This window comes from Perognathus longimembris, chromosome 14 (assembly GCF_023159225.1).
Source record: "Perognathus longimembris pacificus isolate PPM17 chromosome 14, ASM2315922v1, whole genome shotgun sequence".
In the NCBI taxonomy this organism is placed as follows: Eukaryota; Metazoa; Chordata; class Mammalia; order Rodentia; family Heteromyidae; genus Perognathus; species Perognathus longimembris.
Genome location: NC_063174.1, coordinates 60,650,744 through 60,667,086, shown reverse-complemented (window position 1 = coordinate 60,667,086; position 16,343 = coordinate 60,650,744). Strand labels below are relative to the sequence as shown.

General features: G+C 50.6%; 1 protein-coding gene across 1 annotated transcript in view; it reads left to right on the top strand.

The window, feature by feature from the left end:
- Positions 1 to 16,343, top strand: part of Mok (MOK protein kinase) — a 37,524-nt gene continuing 21,181 nt past the window's right edge. Inside the window, exons 1-3 of the mRNA XM_048362029.1 lie at positions 1 to 169; positions 10,217 to 10,331; positions 15,121 to 15,210. Coding sequence (XP_048217986.1) covers positions 163 to 169; positions 10,217 to 10,331; positions 15,121 to 15,210 — 212 coding nt within the window. The 5' untranslated portion in view covers positions 1 to 162. The remainder of the gene's footprint in view (positions 170 to 10,216; positions 10,332 to 15,120; positions 15,211 to 16,343) is intronic.

Below are 16,343 nucleotides of genomic sequence, written 5' to 3'. Positions count from 1 at the left end.
TACAATATGGCGGCGGAATCCTAACGCTCCGGGACGTGGGGCCTCCGCGGCGGTGCTCGCGCCAGCCCGGCCCGGGAAGCGGACGGTGCGGTGCCGCGCTCTCGTCGCTCTTCCCTTCTGTCCCGTGCCGGTGAGCGGCTGTCGCCGGCGTCCGCGTCCAGCATGAAAAGTGAGAGGGCCCGGGGGACCCGAGGTCTGGAGGGGCTGCCGGGGGTCCCGGGTTCCCGGGGTCTGGAGGGGCTGCCGGGGGACCCGGGGTCTGGAGGGGCTGCCGGGGGACCCGGGGTCTGGAGGGGCTGCCGGGGGTCCCGGGTTCCCGGGGTCTGGAGGGGCTGCCGGGGGTCCCGGGGTCTGGAGGGGCGGCCGGGGGACCCGGGGTCTGGGGGGGCTGCCGGGGGTCCCGAGGTCTGGAGGGGCGGCCGGGGGTCCCGGGGTCTGGAGGGGCGGCCGGGGGTCCCGAGGTCTGGAGGGGCGGCCGGTGGTCCCGGGTTCCCGGGGTCTGGAGGGGCTGCCGGGGGACCCGGGGTCTGGAGGGGCTGCCGGGGGACCCGGGGTCTGGAGGGGCGGCCGGGGGTCTCGGGGTCTGGGGGGGCGGCCGGGGGTCTCGGGGTCTGGAGTGGCGGCCGGGGGTCCCGGGGTCTGGAGGGGCTGCCGGGGGTCTCGGGGTCTGGAGGGGCGGCCGGGGGACCCGGGGTCCCGGGGTCTGGAGGGGCGGCCAGGGGTCCTGGGGTCTCGGGGTCCCGGGGTCCCGGGGTCTCGGGGTCTGGAGGGGCGGCCGGGGGTCCGGGGGTCTGGAGGGGCGGCCGGGGGTCCCGGGGTCTCGGGGTCTGGAGGGGCGGCCGGGGGTCCCGGGGTCTCGGGGTCTGGAGGGGCGGCCAGGGGTCCTGGGGTCTCGGGGTCTGGAGGGGCGGCCGGGGTCCCGGGGTCTCGGGGTCTGGAGGGGCTGCCGGGGGGCCCGGGGTCTGGAGGGGCTGCCGGGGGGCCCGGGGTCCCGGGGTCTGGAGGGGCGGCCGCCGGTCCCGGGGTCCCGGGGTCTCGGGGTCTGGAGGGGCGGCCGGGGGTCCCGGGGTCTCGGGGTCTGGAGGGGCTGCCGCCGGTCCCGGGGTCTCGGGGTCTGGAGGGGCGGCCGGGGGTCCTGGGGTCCCGGGGTCTGGAGGGGCGGCCGGGGGTCCCGGGGTCCCGGGGTCTGGAGGGGCTGCCGCCGGTCCCGGGGTCTCGGGGTCTGGAGGGGCGGCCGCCGGTCCCGGGGTCCCGGGGTCTGGAGGGGCGGCCGGGGGTCCCGGGGTCTCGGGGTCTGGAGGGGCGGCCGGGGGTCCCGGGGTCTCGGGGTCTGGAGGGGCGGCCGGGGGTCCCGGGGTCTCGGGGTCTGGAGGGGCGGCCGGGGGTCCCGGGGTCTCGGGGTCTGGAGGGGCGGCCGGGGGTCCCGGGGTCCCGGGGTCTGGAGGGGCTGCCGCCGGTCCCGGGGTCTCGGGGTCTGGAGGGGCGGCCGCCGGTCCCGGGGTCCCGGGGTCTGGAGGGGCGGCCGGGGGTCCCGGGGTCTGGAGGGGCGGCCGCCGGTCCCGGGGTCTCGGGGTCTGGAGGGGCGGCCGCCGGTCCCGGGGTCCCGGGGTCTGGAGGGGCGGCCGGGGGTCCCGGGGTCTGGAGGGGCGGCCGGGGGTCCCGGGGTCTGGAGGGGCGGCCGGGGGTCCCGGGGTCTCGGGGTCTGGAGGGGCGGCCGCCGGTCCCGGGGTGTTGAGGGGCGGCCGGGGGTCCCGGGGCTCGCGGGCCGGGTCGGGGTCATGGTCCCGCGGCCGCCGTGGGCGCTGGGCGGGCTGCGGGCGGGAGCCGCGCCCTGGGGAGCGGAGGCCGCGGGGCTCTGGCCGTGCTGTGCGGGGAGCCCCGGGGCCGCTGTGCGGTGCTAGGTCGCCGTGTCCGCGGTCATCTTCGGGCGCCGGGGTGCTGGATGGACGTTTTAGCCCCGTTGGTTGTTTGGTCTAGTTGAAGCCAGGTCGTTACCTGAAATCACGTCCTTGAACACTTGGCAGAAAGCGTGACAGCGGTTTCGCGCGTCCGGGAGCGAAGCTGGGCTGTTTGGATCTGTAAAACCACTCAGTAGTGTTTTTATAGGAACTCTGAAGCAACAATTAAAACAGCTAAAAGCCGTTGCTTCTGGGTTGTCATCCTAGAAAATGTAATGGGTCAAAAGCCTGTACGTTATGACGGTCCAACTAGAACCAACTAGAATGACTAGGTTTTTAAACCTTAAAAACATAATTATACAGATATTGTTTGTGGTTGTTAGCCAGAAGTGCAGAAAATTTTCAAGTGCCTTTGCTGTGTTAGATGTAGTTATTATGTTAGCTTAGCATTATGTCCTTGGTTGTCATTGGTTATTTGAATATACTGTCATTCGCATGGCAGCTGGGGGCTATGGCTCCACCCTGCAGATCTTCCAAATTATCCATCCTCAGCAGAGGAGTGTCACAGATTCACTGCACAGAAGCCCGTGCCATGGCCTATCTACATTACTGCTGGCTTAAAAATTAAATAATTTAATTTATTATTTTATTTATTTTTGGCTGATCATGGGGCTTGAACTTAGGGCCTGGATGCTGTTCCTGAGCTCTTTTGTTCAAGGCTAGCAACCTATCACTTTGAGCCACAGATCTACTTACAGTTTTCTGGTGGTTAATTGGAGATAAGTGTCTCACAGATTTTGCCACAGATTGCCCAGACTGGCTTTCAACCTCCGTCCTCAGATTTCAGTTCTTGAGTATCTAGGATGACAGATGTAAGCCACCAGTGCCTGGCACAGTCTTACCTTTCAGCCTTCCACCAGTATTTACCACTATTTTAAGTGTGAAGGTTCCTACCTAGTAACTTTCTTTTCATTTGTACACAATAAAATCATTTGGTTTAGATGTGTAGTGTGCTGACTTTTGGCTGTTGTAGACAGGAGTGCCTCCACCTCCACAGTTAGGATGCAGCCTCCCACACTACTTCCAAATTCCATGTGCCCTCCCACAGTTCTGGCTCAGGGATAATTAATATGCTTTTTGCTGTTAAAATGGTGCCTTTTCTATGGTTTACTAACAATTAAACGTAAGGCATGAAAAGGTATGTGGTTACAGGGCACTGGTGCTATTATCGTAGCCACTGAGGAAGCAAAGATCCAGAGGACCACAGTTCAAATCCAGACAAGGATTTGAAGGCAGACAAGTCCACAAGACTTCATCTTCAAAATAACCAGCAAAATTTTAGGGCTGGAGGGCTGGGAATATGGCCTAGTGGCAAGAGTGCTTGCCTCGTATACATGAAACCTTGGGTTCGATTTCCCAGCTCCACATATATAGAAAACGGCCAGAAGTGGCGCTGTGGCTCAAGTGGTAGAGTGCTAGCCTTGAGCAAAAAGAAGTCAGGGACAGTGCTCAGGCCCTGAGTTCAAGCCCCAGGACTGGCAAAGAAAAAAAAAAAAAAGGACTGGAGAAGTGGCCTAAGTGGTAAAGTGCCAGCACAACAAGCAAAAGCTGTAAAAGCTGTGAATTTAAAGGGATGAGGGAAAGAGATATATGGTCTTTTGAATCTGGCTTCTTTAATTTAGCATGAAATGTTAACTTCTGGTCCAAGGCAGTAGTTTGCTGAGCAGGGCGTTCCAGAAGAGACAAGGAGGAAGGAAGGCGCCAAGAGGTGCCTGGGCTTTCCTCAGGCCTGAGGAGGGCCTAGGCCTGCAGACTAGAGAGGCCCAAGCCCCAAGCCTGCCCTGGACAGGAGAGGCCCGAGCCCGGCCTGCAGCAGAGTGGAGAGGCCCAAGTTCTGGCCCGTGGAACAGAGAGGCCTGCAGAGAGGAAGAAAGAAAAAAAAGAAAAACTTGCCCCCTTTGCAACTGCAGCTGCTTCTAGTTCCAGTGTAGCCCAGGGCAAGGCCGTTGCAGACTGAGGAATTGTCACTTCTAACCTTGCCTCTGGATTTTCTTGCTTCCAGATCACTACATTCTCCATGCTTGTTTTAGGTCGTGATCTCAAATTGTGGAAAGTCCAAGGACACCAGTATGTCAAGGAGGATAGGGGGACTTCCCTGCCTGAGTGCTGACTATGGGAAGCTGAGCAAGACCATGATGTTTATTCATGTTCATTCAAGATGTTTATTCATGTATCCTCTCACAACCAGAATGTGTTCTTTTTACCATTGCTTGTGTTGCAGAAGGTGCTACTTGTATGTCGGCAACTTTCTGCATCTCTTAGGGGCCCTCCTCAGCGGGGCTGGTCATGTGGAAATCACCTGTTACTCCACCGTGTTGTGGAGGTCATGTCACTCATCCACTCTGCTGTTGGGTTCTGCTTACTCAGGGGAGAGCTGCAGCAGTGTGGCCGGGAGATTCATTCTAGGGAGACTCTCAGGCCTGCCCTCCCTGCTCTATAACAAGCTGCTGCACCTCTCTAAGCCTTGGCTCTCCAGTTAGAAGTGGGGCCAGTGGAGTGCCTAAGGCATAGCGCTGTTGAGGACTGGCTCCTACCACCTGCCACCCAGATCTCAGTACCTAGTGCCATTTTTAGGTAATGAGCCAGGATTCCTTAGAGAAATAGATATCATGTAGTGCCAGAAAGTAAAGGAATACAGTGAAACAGGGTTGGGGCTGCAGCCAAGTGGTAGAGCACTTAGGTAGCATGTTCAAGGCCTTGGGTTTGAACCTACCTCCTCCTAGCAATTCCACATGGCAGGGAGTTGTCAAAAAGACAAAAGGTCAGCAGCAAGAACACTCAGTGGCTAGTACTGAGTCAGTTTGAACAACAAAATAAGTAGTGTTGACTTATCCCAAAGTATAAAGTTAATGCCCAAAGACTCATAATAAATGATAGAATAAGAAAATGGAGAACAATGGGAAAGCCTCCTTTTGAAACTCCAGATAATGCACTATAAGCTCTGTTTGATAGAGGGAAGTGTAATGCCTCATTTTTTTTCTTTTTTTGCCAGTTCTGGGGCTTGGACTCAGGGCCTGAGCACTGTCCCTGGCTTCTTTTTGCTCAAGGCTAGCACTCTGCCACTTGAGTCACAGCGCCACTTCTGGCTTTTTCTATATATGTGGTGTTGAGGAATCGAACCCAGGGCTTCATGTATGCGAGGCAAGGACTCTGCCATTAGGCCAAATTCCTAGCCCAGTGCCTCACTTTTATGTATTTCTTGCTTGCTGAGCATTTATTTCAGTGTTTAGTTCATATCTTAGGAGTTTTTGTGCCGAACTCAGGGCCTGGGCATTGCCTCTTAGCTTTTTTTGTTCAAGGTTCTTGCTCTATCACTTGAGCCCCACAGCTCCACTTCTCCCTTTTATTGGTGGTTATTTGTAGATCTAAGTCTTACAGGTTTTTCCTACTGGACTGGCTTTGAGGTGTGATCCTCATATCTCAACCTCCTGAGTAGCTAGGATTACAGGCCACTGGTGCTGGCACCTTAGGTGTTTTATCATGAGTCAGCACCTAGTACGCTGGTACATACATACTGCATCAGATAGTTTAGTGCCTCTTTTCTAGTAATTTCTCCCTAGCCAACATTTCTCCCATGTGATATTTTGTATGTGGGTCAGAGGTTTGCAGGGAAGCAGATATAACAATTTCCTCTCAGAAGGGAACCATGGCCCAGTTCTTCTGCTTATAAGAAGGTCTAACTGTGTGTGTGTACTCTTCAGTGTATGCGGTCCTCCCTGTCTCTCAGCCTCCAAAGGAATTACATGTGCCTACTAAATTGTAGTAGTCATGGGGCTTGAACTTAGGGCCTGGGCGCTGTCCCTGAGCTCTTTTTGCTCAAGGCTAGAGATCTACCACTTTGAGCCACAGTTCCACTTCTGGTTTTTGAGTGGTTAATTGGAGATAAGAATAAGACTTTCCTGCCTATGCTGGCTTTGAACTGCAGTCCTCAGATCTCAGCCTCCTGAGTAGGTAGGATTACAGGCTGAGCCATGGGTGCCCAGCTGTAGTAATTTTCTACAGTTACTTTTTGTCATTGAGATCCAGTAGATAGCAACTCACTTTTTTTTCCATGTAAGTCCTGGGGCTTCAACTCAGGGCCTGGGCACGGTCCCTGATCTTTTGCTCAAGGCTAGCATTCTACCACTTTGAGCCACAGTGCCACTTCAGGTTTTCTGGTGGATAACTGGAGGTAAGAGTCTAAGGAGGACTTTCCTCCCTGGGCTGGCTTTGAACCATGACAGCCTCCTGAATAGCTAGGACAACAGGTATGAGCCACCAGTGCTCTGCCAGAGGTTCAGGTTCAAGGCTAAGATCAGGCAGTCCCATTTGTGTGGGCCTCAGGTAAACTAAGACCATCTTTGGAATGAATGAATGCACTTCAAGCATGAAGTGGAAAGAGAGGGTGAGCCTACTCCCAAAGGACCTGAGGATCCCAGGTTTGACCCCACCCCTAAGGATCCACAGTACTTCCAGTAGTGCCATCTGGAACAACATTTATATGCACCCTTTTGAGGGGCACTTCCCCAAACTTTATTTTGTCAGTCATGGGGCTTGAACTCTGGGCTTGGGCACTGTTTCTATGCTCTTCGGCTCAAGGCTAGTGCTCTACACTTTGGGCCACAGCACCACTTCCGGTTTTCTGGTGGTTAATTGGAGATAAGCATCTCATGGACTTTCTTCCCCAAGCTGGGTTTGAACCACAGTCCTCAGATCTCATCCTCCTGAGTAGCTAGGATGATAGGCGTGAGCCACCTGCCCAAACTTGAGTGCTGTAGTGTCTTCAATGGGATCCCGAGACAGAGCACAGTGAGTGAAAATGAAAGAAGTCAGAATGCAGCGAGGATTTTAGTTAATTATCTACCAATGGTGACTTTTTAGTCACCACAAATGTGCCATATAAAGGCGCTTAATAACAGAAGAAGCGGGGTGTGTAGTAGGTGGGAATTCTCTACTGTCTCCACTTTTTTTTCTTTAAATTTCAAAATGAATGTTAAAAAATGGTGCTTTGGGTTGGGGATGTGGCTCACTGGTAGGATGCTAGCTTAGTGTGCATGAAGTCCTGGGTTCCATCCCCAGTACTAGAAGAAAGGCAATAGATGTATGATAAGCTACTTAGAATGTACTTTGTTTTAAGACATTATTTGGTGGGGCCTTGGGCATTCAAGGTAAGTATTCTGTGGCTTTGTTTGTTTTCTATGTTTCCTAGAATGTAAAATTAGTTGCCACTGTGGGAGTTCTAGAGCTGGTCTGACCTGGGAAATGAAGGGAGTGATCACTCTGTGTGGTGGGACATGTCCAGCCTTTTAATAAAATGAACATGAAGTAAGGGTTTGCTCCCAATTCACAGTGCTAACTTTGCACCTGTGTCTGGACCCATGAGTAGGGTCATGAAGTGTGGGCACCTTACCTGTCACATTGAGTCACTTGTCAAGTTGTCTGGGGCACCGGTGAGAACAGAGCAGACACCTTCCCAAGAATCTTTTGTGGGGGGAGGAGCAGCAAAATGGGAGCAGTTTGGTAACAGAGGGTGGGCACCCACACAAGAGGAGAGACATGCCTGAAGGTGTATCACGTCCATCCTTTGAGACTGTAATCCAGGGCATCACGTCCTAGTGTGCATGTATTACACACTGCATGATAGTGAGTGGACCCTTAAAATGATCTAAGCACACTATCATCTAATATTGCCTATTATCTAACCCTTCTCTAACCTCTTTTCTTTTTCTTCTTTTTTTTTTTTTTTTTGTTGGTCATGGGGCTTGAACTCGGGGTTTGAACCTGAGTTTGAACTCAAGCCTCCTGCTTGCTTGGCTGGTACTCCATCACTTGAGCCATGCTAGCTTTTTGCTGGCTGTTTAATGGAGATGGAGTCTACTGGACTGTTCTGCCTGAGCTGGCTTCATGCCCAATGTTCTGGATCTCAGCCTTCTGAGTAACTAGGATTACAGATGAGTTACCTGCACTAAGTGTTTGGCTCCTCTTTCATTTTACTTCCCTAGATCTTCCCTGTTTTGGTGACAATGACAGTTGTCACTTGGGTAGCAGTTAAGTATTTTGCAAAACACTCTACCACTTTGAGCCACAGCGCCACTGCTGGTTTTCTGGTGGTTCATTGGAGACATGAATCTCATGGACTTTCCTGCCTGGGCTGGCTTTGAACGGTGATCCTCAAATCTCAGCCTCCTGAATGGCTAGGATTACAGGTGTGAGCCACCAGCACCTGGCTAATGACTTTTTGTTTATAAGGAAAAGACCTCAAGTGAGGGGAGGGACATGTTTTAAGTCATTAAAGCAAAAGATAAGGTCCTGGGCTGGGAATATGGCCTAGTGGCAAGAGTGCCTGCCTCGTATACACGAGGCCCTGGGTTCAATTCCCCAGCACCACATATACAGAAAACGGCCAGAAGTGGCACTGTGGCTCAAGTGGCAGAGTGCTAGCCTTGAGCAAAAAGAAGCCAGGGACAGTGCTCAGGCCCTGAGTCCAAGCCCCAGGACTGGCCAAAAAAAATAGATAATGTCCTATTGATCCTCATGTCTGCAGTGCTTGGCACAATGCCTGGTGCGTAGTCCTACTAGCCGATCTGTATGGATACCCACAGTGGTTTAGTCATATTACCATGGGTTTAGGCTAAATTTGCTAGCTCTGAGCATACAGCTGTGCTCACCTCTGTGGAATTTACTGTGATGGAAGGACACAGTCTGGTCAGCAAAGGGACAGGACACCTAGGGAGAAGTCCAGAGGAAATGAAGCCCAAGAGTGCTTGCTCTCCTGGTGGGTTTGCAGAGTGCTCCTCATTCCCCAGGGAAGCCCCGTAGAGGCAGCGCCCTCTGCCCATGGTAAAGCAGCAGGCGTGCAGAACGAGCATGCGTGTGTGGCATGCACAGTCTTTGCACAGGCAGGTCAGGGACCGTGGGCTGCTCTTCACCATGGAGGAAGTGCTCAGAATCCTGCAATGCCTATTCCTGGACACCAGCCACAAACCAGCTGATGGACTGACAGACTTTCCGAGGCCCCGTGGGAATGCCGGGCTGCACGAAGACTGCTCTTGTAGGGGAGTCTCTGGACTTGGCAGCTTCCTCTGTCCAAGAGAAGGGAAGCTAGTTGTTGCTCACCAGCAGCAGCCCTCCCACAGTGGGTGGGAGGGGGCTGTGGAAGTCTGGCAGGGCCACCAAGGGCACAGGGCTAGCTACATTTTCTCAGTTTGACTTTGGAGGTGTCTCAAGACATTTGTCAGAGCTGCTCCCTAGTCGTTTGTGCAGACACATGAGTGCTGTAGGGCTGATGAGCGGAAATCCAGGCCCCGAACCAGCCAGGTTATTTTGAAGATTCACCAGAGAATCCTCCTTTCCTGGCTTTAGAACTTCATCGGCTCCAGGATTCAGTGAAGCCCTGAATATCAATTGTCTCTACACTGCCCTCCTGAGCGGCCTGCTGGGTGTGGTCCAGGCTGGTTTGTGTATGGCAGCTCAGGGCTGAGGTTCCCCCTAGCCTAGCCATCTGCTCAGCTCCCTCCATGAGCCCTACAGCCTGGCCACCAGCCTGCCTTGCTCTTCCCTCTTGAACTCAGCCCTTGCCGTGCTAACAAGCGCTCTACCAGCCTGGGGGGGCCCACACATTCCATTGGAAGGTGCACAGACTGCTCTCTGCCAGCATGCTCTGCAGTTTTTTCTCCTATTATCTGGGGTATGGAACCTATACAGCCCACGGGACTTTTGCTCTCAGGACTCTCCACGCCTGCTATTTCCGTGTAGGAAGGAGCACTTCCTACCTGTGCCCATCTTTGTGTGGATGTACCTTCACCTGGAGGAGGGATTTGGAGGCTTACGGCTAGGGTGATGGTGGTGGCAGAGCCAGGCAGCTGTTGGAGCGTTTAGAAAGTGAAGACTGTGAGAGTTGCAGGAAAGTGCCGCTGCGTGGATGCTCTGTAGGCCTGGGGGTGAAGGACAGCAGAGTGCTCAGAGGCTTCTGGTGGCCGCATGGCACCTGCCCAGTGCCAGAGCCAGTGCCCCTGCCCTCGCCTGCCTGAGCAACCCCATGTCACTCTTTGGTGGCTGGGCCTCTCGTGGCCAGCCAGGGGCTGGTGAGGCAATTCTTGCTTAAGCAGAGTGTGAGGGGAGGGGAGGGGCAGGGAGCTGTGTGGGCGCCACGCAGCCTGGCTTCTTCCTGTGGGAAGTCAGTGTGAACCAGAGAACCGGTGCTGTGAAAGGCTGTCAAGTATAACATATTATCACTTTATATGAAATGATATAAAATGTATCTTTATTTTAAATTATAGACTATAAAGCAATTGGCAAAATAGGAGAGGGAACATTTTCTGAAGTTATGAAGATGCAGAGCCTAAGAGATGGAAACTACTACGCGTGCAAGCAAATGAAGCAGCACTTTGACAGGTAGGTCTGCGCTCGGGGCTAATACCCAACATGCATGCGCCTTTAATCCGTACGTATGGGTTGACGCCTAAGTTGTATGCACCCTTTTTTCTTTTTCACATTGACTCTTTGTTTTTCCTTTTTGGATTTAATGAGTTTACATAAAAAGTTAGGTAGTCATTTTACATCTAAGGAATAAAAACCTTTTAAAATATACAAAGAGTGTAAGGATTTGAATCAAGTTTACACTTGTTTTTAAACACTTCATCTCATTACATCACAATGTGCAAATACATTTGCAGCACCTGTTACAATCATGGAATTAAATTTCCGGAAGAACATACACTGTTAATAGTATCTCCATGGAAACTCATTCCCTTCTAGCCAAAACTCTACATTGGGGAGCTGAGAATGTGGCTTAGTGGTAGGGTGCTTGCCTAGCTTGTATGAAGTCCTAGGTTCCATTCCTCTGTACCATATAAACGGAAAAGGCCAGAAGTATTGCTGTGGCTCAAGTGGTAGAGTGCTAGCCTTGAGCAAAAGAAGCTCAGGGACAGTGCCCAGGCCCTGAATTCAAGCCCCAGGACTGGCAAGACAACAACAAAAACAACAAACCCAAAAATCTCTGTATTGTACCTATGCATCCCTGAATAATTCTACTTCACCAACAGAGCTGGCACTAAAGTCTCAGGCAAGTAAGTCCACATAAGAATTGAATATTTAAAAGGTGAAATGTTCTTTATATCAAGTGCCATGTGGGAGCAGAACTGACACTGAAGACAATACATGCACCTTTAATCAGTATGTGGGACTTGTCATTGCCCAGAAAATTCATTCAGTGACACATAGGGACAATCAGATTTCCTTGGACAGTAAGGATTATTGGCTAGTGGAATATTTATTACTCTAGAATTTTTCTCTTGCGCAAGTTTATTATAATATCATCACTGCTACAATAATTTTGGGTTGTAAAAGCCGTACTTTAAACCTGTTGTATGGTGGATTTTTATGAATCAGACCTCAATCTAAATGTATTAGTTATTCTTGCAATTTTATTAGTTATGAATAAGATAACATATTGATATATTAAGAAGGATTTTCCAAGCCGGGTGCCAGTGGCTCACTTCTGTAATCCTAGCTACTCAGGAGGCTGAGATCTGAGGATGGAGAGTTCAAAGTCAGCCCAGGCAGAAAAGTCCCCGTGAGACTTTCATCTACAATTAGTTACTCAAAAACCAGAAGTGGAGCTGTGACAAAGTGGTAGAGACCTCAGGGACAGTGCTCACGCCCTGAGTTCAAGCCCCACACCTGACAAAAAGAAATAAATATAAAATAAAAATATAAAGAGTTTTCCAGGGGCTGGGAATATGGCCGAGTGGTAGAGCACTTGCCTAGCATGCATGAAGTCCTGGGTTCCATTCCTCAGCACTACATAAATGGAAAAGGCCAGAAGTATTGCTTTGGCTCAAGTGGTAGAGTGCTAGCCTTGAACAAAAAGAAGCCAGGGACAGTGCCCAGGCCCTGAGTTTAAGCTCCAGTACTGGCAAAAAAGTTTTCCAGTAAGGATTGAGAGGTCTTTTGTTAACTTATTTCTAATTTTTATACATTATACTACAATTATATGTGAAATTCATTTTAATTTCTTATTCTTTGCTACCAGTATGCACTAATTATTTTGTCAACTTTGCATTCGGATATTTTGCTAAATGTACTTACTGGTTTTAGTACTTTTTTGTTATTTCTTACATTTTTCCACTTAAAGGGCAGTGCTGCTCTTCCCTTCTAATGTTCATGACCATTTCTTTGCCTTTTTCTTTACAAACTGGATTTCAAGTATGATGTCGAGCAAGTAGGAGATAGTTTAATTTTTCATCCTTAGAATGTCATGTTAGCTGTAGATGTCTTATCAAATTGGAGAAGTTTCCTTCTGTAACAAGTTTTCTGGGAAACTTTTGCAGACTGGGTATGGTGGTACATGCCTATAGTTTCAGCAGTTGAGAGCTAAGGCAGGAAAACTAAAAGTTTGAGGCCAGCCTGGGCTACATAGTAAGACACTATTGGGGATAAAAGCAGAAAGAGGTTGGTATTTATTGAAATTACCTCTTTTAGCTAGCTGGTGGCTCATGTCTGTCATCCTAGTTATTCAGGAGGCTGGGGTCTGAGGATCAAGATTCAAAACCAGCCCAGGCAAGAAAGTCTGTGAGACTCTTGTCTCCAATTAACTACCTGAAAACCGGCAGTAGAGCTGTGGCTCAAAGTGGTAGAGTGCTAGCCTTGAGAAAAACAAAGGAGGATGGGGAAGGGGGAGAGGGGGAGGCGGGGGGGGGATAAAGGAAGAGATCACTAGTTGGATAAAAAATGTGCACACTGCCTTACATGTGAAACTGTAACCCCACTGTACATCACTTTGACAATAAAGAAATAAATTAAAAAAAATTTAAACACTCAGGAACAGAGCCCAGGTCCTGAGTTCAAGCTTCATGACCACCCACCCCCCAAAAAAAGAAAAAAAAACAGGAAGGAAGGAAGGAATTACCTCTTTTATTTCTGCTGGTCCTGGGGCTTGATCTCAGGGCCTAGAATGTTATCCCTGAGCTTTTCTGCTCAAGGCTAGCACTCTATCACTTGAGCCACAGTTCCACTTACAGCAATTTTGACAGTGAATTGAAGATAAGAGTTTCACAGACTTTCCTATCCAGGCTAGCTTTGAACTGTGATCCTCAGATCTCAGCCTTCTTATAGTAGCCAGGATTACAGGCATGAGCCACTGGCACCTGGCTCCCAACCCTTTTTGGCTTCAGTTATTTTTCAGGTAAGAACTCTCACCTTAGAGTTCTTATTTGTTTATTTGTTTTGTTTTTTGTTGCCAGTCCTGGGGCTTGGACTCAGGGCCTGAGCACTGTCCCTGGCTTCTTTTTGCTCAAGGCTAGCACTCTACCACTTGAGCCACAGCGCCACTTCTGGCCATTTTCTATATATGTGGTGCTGGGGAATCGAACCCAGGGCCTCATGTATACGAGGCGAGCACTCTTGCCACTAGGCCATATCCCCAGCCCACCTTAGAGTTCTTAAAGTCAGCATTGTTGACGTTTTGACCTGGATTCTTTCTTTCTTGTCTTTAAAATTATTTTTATTTATTTCCTTTTGGTTTGTTTTTTGACAGTACTGGGGTTTGAGCACAGAGCCTAACACCAGACAGGCATTCTCACCTCTAAGTCGCACTTCCAGCCCTAGGTAGACTTGGATCAGTTCTTACATTTCCGCATTGTAGATGTGCACCAGAATCCTGGCGTCTGTCCGTTCTACTCCCCAGTGTGTGTTAACCAAAATGTCTGCAGACCTACAGTGTGCTGCATCTGTCCAGGTGGGGTGGGTGAGAGGCTCTTCAGTGGCTGCTTCCTGAGTCAGGGTGCTAGGAGCCCAGAGCTAGGGCTTCACAGCCTCTTCCCATGTGGACCCCAGGGAAGGGCTCAGTGTCATGCATGTCCCCAGAAAGGCTTTACACAGTGTGCATGCGTGCGTGTATGTGTGTGTCCTGGTCTTTATTTACCTTCTCTCTCCAATGGGGGAAACCTATTTTCTCTGTCACTGAAAAGATGGTTTGGAGCAGGTGCTCTCTGGAGCCCAGTCTGCAGACTGGTAGCTAAAATGATTTGAGATTAGCACAGTGTCAGGCAGAGCTGTCTTCACAGGGAAGAGCCTGTGGGGAAACGCAGCTGTGGAGCTAGTTCCTGGCTCAAGTGGAATGGTAAGCAAAGTACAGACTTCGTCAAAGACAGGTAGGAGGATGAGGCCTGGTGCATGACTCACTTGCTTATCCTAGCCGCTCAGGAAGCTGACACCTGAGGATCTTGGTTGCAACTACCCAGGCAGATAAATCCTTGAGACTCTGATCTCCAGTGAACCAGCAAAAGTCCAAAGTGGAGGTATGGCTCAAGTGGTAGAGCACCAGTCTTGGGTGCAAAAGCTGGGAGCTCTAGCCCCAAGGCTGGCTCAAAAAATAAAGGGCGAATCCAGGTGCTGGTGGCGCTAGTGGCTGTGACCTGTAATCCTAGCGACTCAGGAGGCTGAGAGCTGAAAAGCAGGTTCAAAGCTAACCTGGGCAGAAAAGTCCCCAAGAGACTCTTATCTCCAGTAGACTACTCAAAAAAGCTGGAAGTGGCACTGTGGCTCAAGTGGTAGAATGCTAGCCTTGAGCACAAAGAGGCTCAAGGACAGCACCAAGGCCCTGAGTTCAAGCCTCAGGCCCAGCAAAAGTAAATAATAAATACATAAAGAGAAGGGGGATGGGTCTGTTCCTGGAACTTAGAATTTTGATTTTTATCATAGTATATACCTTGTTCAATTGGTTAGTTCCCATAAATCGATTAATGTATTTTATAATATATAATTAATCTTGATTATTAATAAATACTAATAATAAATGTAATTGTAAATCTTTGCATCTAGTTCTGTTTATTTAATGTATAGTAAAAGAAACTAAGATTCTTTTGTGATAGTAAATGGGAAAAATTTTAATGTATGTTGTAAGCTATAAAATGCTTGACTTGGACGCTGGCATATAGCTCTCTGATGAGTTTGCCTGGCATGTGTGAGCCCTTGGGTTCATCCCTAGTACTGGGGAAAAGAAAAAAGAACTTTGATTTTTAGAAAATAATGCAGAAATAGGCTTTATTACAGGTTCTCATGGGGAAAATCAAACCTGACTAGCTTGTTTGGCATGCTAGTGAAGCTAATGAACATGCTTTAATAACTAGTGTTAAAGTTTACCTGATTGTAAGCAAGGTATCTGTTTTTACTTACACAATAGTATTGATCAAGTGAACAGTCTGCGGGAGATACAAGCCCTGAGGCGCCTGAACCCACACCCCAACATCCTCACACTGTACGAAGTGGTTTTGTAAGTATATCTGGAGCTTGAAAAGTGATCTCACTTAGCAGTTCTCAGACACCATGGTTAGGCACTTAGAGGGTTTGCTGGTCCCACAGCACCATAACAGCACTCCAGGCCTTGATGATGCTGTTCTTGCGGGACAGCACAACTTACTGGTATTTTGGGGGCCTTGCATTTTCTCCTTGTCTTTGCTAGCTGCACCTTTTTTTTTTTTTTTTTTTTTTTTTTTTGCCCAGCCTGGGGCTAGAACTCAGGGCCTGAGCACTGTCCCTGGCTTCCTTTTGCTCAAGGCTAGCACTCTACCACTTGAGCCACAGTGCCACTTCTGGCTTTTTCTGTGTATGTGGTGCTGAGGAATCGAACCCAGGGCTTCATGCTTGCTAGGCAAGCACTCTACCAGTAAGCACATTCCCAGCCCCAGCTTTGTTGTTTCTGTAGCCTTTCTTACAATCACTGATATCATTTCTGGGCAGTTTTCATCTCTGCTCTAATTATAGAACAGGTTCCATAATGTTTACTTACTAAGCAAGAAGGCCATGTGCATGATCTGTGGGCTGCCCAGCGGCTCTGCACTGCACTCCTGGCCCTCTTAGGCTCCCCAGCAGGGATGCGGGGTTCAGGCCATGGGTTAGGGGAGTGCTGACACCGAGGCGTGCCTTGCTTCTTGCTCCTGGCTGTGGAAGCTGTGGCGTGGCTCTGTGGGGAGCTGGGACTGTTCAGTCAGCCACAGGACTGCAGTCTCTGGCCACGGAAGTGTGGGAGATTTTCACCCGAGGACGGGACACTTGCAAACTCAAATCCACACGTCCTGCTGGAGCTGTGTGCCTCCTGGCTGGCAGGGCTCTGGAGACCACAGTGTGCACTGCATGTGAGAGGCCCAGTGCTGCAGCACGCACGCCTTCACCGTACTTCCCAGAATCTCCCGCGGCCCCTTGCGGCCTTCGGAGGCCCGCAGCGAGATCGGTGCCCAGGGCCAGGAGCGGGCCGGGGCAGCACACGCGTGCGCTCCGCTCCCCTCCAGCCAGGTTCTGTGATTTGCTCCCCACTGTCAGTTTTCTCCAGCACATGCAGTGATTTAAATAAATTCAAACTAAACATGTAATCAGCATAAATAGAACTCATTTTTGCCTTACTATTTT